This window comes from Montipora capricornis, chromosome 5 (genome assembly GCF_036669925.1).
Source record: "Montipora capricornis isolate CH-2021 chromosome 5, ASM3666992v2, whole genome shotgun sequence".
NCBI lineage: Eukaryota > Metazoa > Cnidaria > Anthozoa > Scleractinia > Acroporidae > Montipora > Montipora capricornis.
This window is the reverse complement of record NC_090887.1, coordinates 19,816,068-19,821,067: the sequence shown is the minus strand read 5'-3', so window position 1 is coordinate 19,821,067 and position 5,000 is coordinate 19,816,068. Positions and strand designations below refer to the sequence as shown.

The following is a 5,000-nucleotide window of genomic DNA, read 5'->3' as shown; positions in this document are numbered from 1 at the left end:
TCCGAGATGACAAATATGTAAGGAAAATATAAACTCTGAAGAAAATTGATTCAGTAGAGAGTGTAGACAGTGAAAGTAAATTTTACTATCCAGAGGAAGAAATCTCCAACGAAACGACGGCTTTCAACAAAAAGAAGAGATAACTAAATTATTTCCCGGTCTTGGTCGGTCCGTATGGAAAAAAAACCGTACCCTTGGCCTTGAGTAGAGCCGACACCATTCGGCCTCAAGCCGTACTCAAGACCTGGAAAAGCGACCCTTGAAACCGAACCAGCGACCCCGGAATTGAGAGACCGGCGTAAAAGCCACTACGCCACCGTGCCTCCGCTACTGGTAAACAACACATACATAATATTAAAGGAAGAAGAACTTATAACCAGGTATTGCATAAAGAAAAGCAATTTGGCAATTCTGTGATATTGATACTTGACCGAGAGTTGTAGAATAGTTAAGCCGGGGATCAGTATTCCTTACCTCCAAATGCTCAAAATCTTTCCCATAATCTTCTGCAGATGCTACGTGAAGTTGTTCATTGATCCACTCTGCGGTTTCATTCACTTCACGCTGATACTGATACAGCTTCTTAGATTCTTCCAGCCTGTGTAGCCGCACGATAGTTAGAGTCTTCAATCCTGCGAATTGTTCTTCGATATCACGCTACAATGTAAAAATAATGAGAGTTCACTGAAGTGCAAACTAAAACTTTTGAAGAAGCAAAGTGTAGTGTAGAAGTGTAGAAAGGAAGACTTAAACTAAGGTCAGAAAAACGGACCTCCTGCGAGATGCTATTAACGTATTTCCCAAATACAGCTGTTACTGTAACTCTTAGACTTGCCACAAGTCGACCTGACGATAATCCCAGGAGAAAATGTTTTGGCGAGCGAATCGTGATTTTTCGTACGCGCGCATCTACATGAGATGAAGGACTTTCGAAAGTCTACTGTTACTCTGTAAGAGGATATTTGACGGATTGGTTTTTGGTTGAGAGAAGAAATCCGGAGAACCCGGGAACTGACCCCTCAAAGCAGAATAGAAAAACAACAAACTCAACCAACATATGACGTAAAACCCCGAGAATGATCTCGGAACACAATGGCAGAAGATCAGAGCTCTCACCAATGTGAGAATCATTCTCCCAGAGTTGACGCTGGCTGAGTTAACTGTGGGACCACCAAACACGATCCAGTTGGTTCCTATGTCAGCGGTATTTTAACCCGATTAACCCAAAAATTCAATTTGACCAGCAAATTAAATATAACCACATCCCTGGATAAGAACCGTCGCAACAAATACAGCATAATAAAAAGCACCGAAGAAAAGTGCTTTAAACTAGCGAGAAATTGAAATTGCCCATGTAACAGGTTCTCTGTACTCTGTTCAATAGGCCAAGTTCGATGAATCGATATTCACATATAGCTACGAGGACTTATAGTTAAATTTGATTATTTTGTTTAGAAATTCTCTCTCTTGAGACTTGTGAGTAAGAAAACAGAACTGAGCCGTGAAATTTAACCATAAAGCCTCGTAGTCATACCTGAATAATGATGATATATCGAACTCACCGGCATCTATGTTTGGAGAATTGAAAAACTGACAATAGACCACCATATTCGTATTCTCAGTATTAGAATGGAACTAGTTTGCAACGGAGGTTAATGCGGGGGGATCTACTTTTTAATACATTCCCCCGCATTAGCCTCCATTGCAAGCTAGTTCCAGTCCAATACTGAGAATACGAATATTACTTATTTTATCGTTCGGTGCTCACGTTTCCAAATAACCTCAAATTTGGTAATTTGTCGTCGTTGTCAGGACGAGAACGGTGAGGAAATGCACGTTCAGGGTGTGAAGATCCATTGTTCAGAAGTTCATGATCTTGAAGCGTTTAACTCAGGTTCAGAGCTGCGGTTTTGTTTGAGTTTAAAAATTTCCATATTTGAATGTAACGTGGCTCGCGCATTTTCCCGCGCGTGCAACATCGATCTTATTTTTGACCATATTTGGGCATGCAATTGGTGTCCTAAAATCTCCAGCTTTGTTCCAAGGAAAAGAGTTGCAAGTTACACGCTTTCAAGGTCATGTGCTTTTGATTAAACACATTGTTTTGTGGCTTTCTCGAAGCCGTCGTTGTCCTTCGTCGTCGTCGTCGTTCGTTGTCGTTGTCCGTCGTTGTCCTTCGCCAAGTTTAGTTCTCTTATCCTTGCACACCACAACGCACAAGACCACTTCAGTCAGTAGACCACGCAAAACTGAGCACGTGATAGTACTGCTCACTAGATTTCCTTGGAAAAGACAGACCCCAGAATTTTATTCACATAACTCAGTGCATTTTATTTGGAAGGCACTTTCTGCCTCATGATTTGTAACGTAAAAAAATGCAACGCTCTTACCTGTCTTGTGGCGATCTTTGCGGCGGCAAAATGATCGCCTTGTACCAGTTTTCTTGCCTGCTCTGCCAGTCCTTGTATTATAGGGCTGTATGTGTCAACAGCTGTCTGCAGCGCAGTATGTCTGGTCAGCAGCTTGTCAGCAGATGATTCGTCTTTTCCGTAATCCTGATTGGCCGCCAGGCCAGCCTTGTCATTCATCCAAGAGTCTGCTTCATTGGCCTCTGTGAAGTACTGATTGGAAAAATATTCTATCCGTTAATAAGTAAGTAGTAAGTTTTACTTGAAAAAAAATCAAAAACTGGGGAGGGCGGGGGAAGCTACTTCTTCTCTCCCTATTTCCGGCACTACTTATCGTATTTACTGACCTTCTGTGACTCCAGTGCATCACCAAGTTTCTCCTTTCGTTCAGCGGCAGCTCCCTTTAGTAGATCCCAGCTCCCACTCAATTCCACGCAGCGCTCCTCTATTTCATCAGTGGCATAATGATTGCTGTCAATCAAGTCCTGACCCGAAGCCAACACGGTATCGATTCGCAACTGATGATTCGTAAGTTCGTTTTCAAAGGCCTGAAAAAAAGGGTTATTTGTCATTAGTATCACCCAACTAATGGACTAATGCAAATCCTGCATTTAATTGGCTACGCTACTAGAGGACTATTAGTAATAGTCCTCGAGTAGCAAAAAGCGTCACGCTTTCTTTGGTTTTATTCCCAAATAAATATTTCTTCAATTTGCATTTGCTAACTTTATTATTGCCTTTTCTGTCCGACTAGCTGGGTGATACTAAGACAATTAGACCCTTCGCCCTCAAAGGCCACGGGTCAATAGCCCATTCGGCTTCGCCTCGTGATGCGGTATTGACCCGTTGCCCTTGCAGGCGAAGGGTCTAATTGTTAATTAGAACTTGAGAGAGAACTCGACTTCAAATAGCCATTTCTCCCATGTACCCTCCAGTCTTCGTCCAAGTGTTTCCTGTTTAAAAGTGGGATATAGTTGGAGTGTAATGTGATCAATACAAAATGCCTAAAAACTTGGAAAGTTCACTTTTATGCAACAAAACCTGTATCAACACTATCAGAGTACTATCAGAAAAACCACTTTGTTCCTCAAATACAATGCAAATATTTTCTCCATTCTTACCAAGTGTCTTTTCTGCAGTCTTTGAACGCCAACTAGACTAGTACCCAGGTCCTCAGAGTTTGCCAAGGTCATGTGTTCTCGAATCCAGGCCATTTCCATTTCAAGGTCATAAAAGAACTGGTGAAGATTAAGAGAATCCTCTAGCTGTGTTTTGCGATTGGCGAAGAGCTCTTTCAACTCATCAAACCTGAAAATGATATTGACGATGGTAATTCGACAAAAAGGAACACCGAGAGGGTATTAAAAAGGCTGCGTTGAGGGGATAAAGTGTGGACTATCGAGAAATTGAAAATACCTATGCAACAGGTTTTCTGTCCCCTGTTCAATTCTTTCAGCGTCAAAATGCCCTCCATCAATCAAATCTTGAGCTTGATCACAAAGAGACTGGATCTCAAGGTCATGAAGCTCGATATCACTCTCCACTCCTTGGTGCTTCTTGAGGAGGAACTTGACACTAGACAGGTCGTGACCTAAATCTTCAACGGACATTAATGTCTCGACCTCATTCATCCACACCTGGAGATAAACGTGTGCAACGATTAATCATTAACAAGAATGCTAACGACACAAGTTCAGATGGCAAGGGCACTTTGACATGTTTGAAACGAAGTGGAAATTAAAACGGCATTTGCACAATTTAGCATGGAAAGTTTCCTTTGCTAGTGGAAATAATGACCTGTCACGTTCTTCCTTGAAAAGCACAAATGTCCACTCGACCGGGCTAATTTCTGGGACGCCTTTCAATGAAGTCTTTCGTTTGACTGATTACTACATTTTTTTCAATATTCAGTGTTGACAAAATTATTTTGTTCAACACATACCATCACCTTCCTTCTGATTACCTTTTAAAATCCTTAGACTTTTGTTTTTTTCGATATTGTATACCCGCGCCACATATATTAATGTACAATAAAACTAATGGCTCAGTAATAGCTGGAACAGCTAAGGAAAGCAATATATGTTTCTTTGTATTTGTGACTTCAAATGTGACAGCGTTAAAAAGTGCTCTCAATAGACCATATTCGTATTCTCGGTATTGGACTGGAACTAGCTTGCAATGGAGGCTAATGCGGGGGAATCTTTTCGAATGCAAATACTTTTAATATATATTCCCGCATTAGCCTCCATCGCAAGCTAGTTCCAGTCCAATACTGAGAATACGAATATGGTCTATTAGTATCTCAGGGTTGAAAATTTATGAGTTCGAATTTCATTCAAAAATCTGAAAGCTTACAGAGTTGAAAAACAAACCTTGATATCTTCCATGCAACGATTGAATTGATGTTGCTGCTGCGCCTGCTGTAATCGACAGCTCTTATCAGCAGATTTTGCACCTAGGTCATTCCAGCCTTCATTTAATCTCCTCAAAAGCTTTTCGATTTCTCCAGCACCATAATGACCTTTTTGGATTAGATTCTTACCACACTAAAATAACAAAAAAAATCATCTTAAAAAGTAGAAAACTATTCAG

At 41.0% G+C, this 5,000-nt stretch overlaps 1 protein-coding gene across 2 annotated transcripts in view; it reads right to left on the bottom strand.

Annotated features, from left to right (window-relative positions):
* The window catches only part of LOC138049840 (spectrin beta chain-like), a 62,666-nt gene that overhangs the window by 25,419 nt on the left and 32,247 nt on the right, over positions 1-5,000 (bottom strand). For both annotated transcript variants that reach the window (XM_068896292.1, XM_068896293.1), the window contains 6 exons: positions 4,781-4,954; positions 3,825-4,045; positions 3,530-3,716; positions 2,756-2,956; positions 2,391-2,621; positions 475-657 (listed from right to left, as the gene is read on the bottom strand). In XM_068896292.1, the coding sequence (XP_068752393.1) occupies positions 475-657; positions 2,391-2,621; positions 2,756-2,956; positions 3,530-3,716; positions 3,825-4,045; positions 4,781-4,954 (1,197 nt within the window). The remainder of the gene's footprint in view (positions 1-474; positions 658-2,390; positions 2,622-2,755; positions 2,957-3,529; positions 3,717-3,824; positions 4,046-4,780; positions 4,955-5,000) is intronic.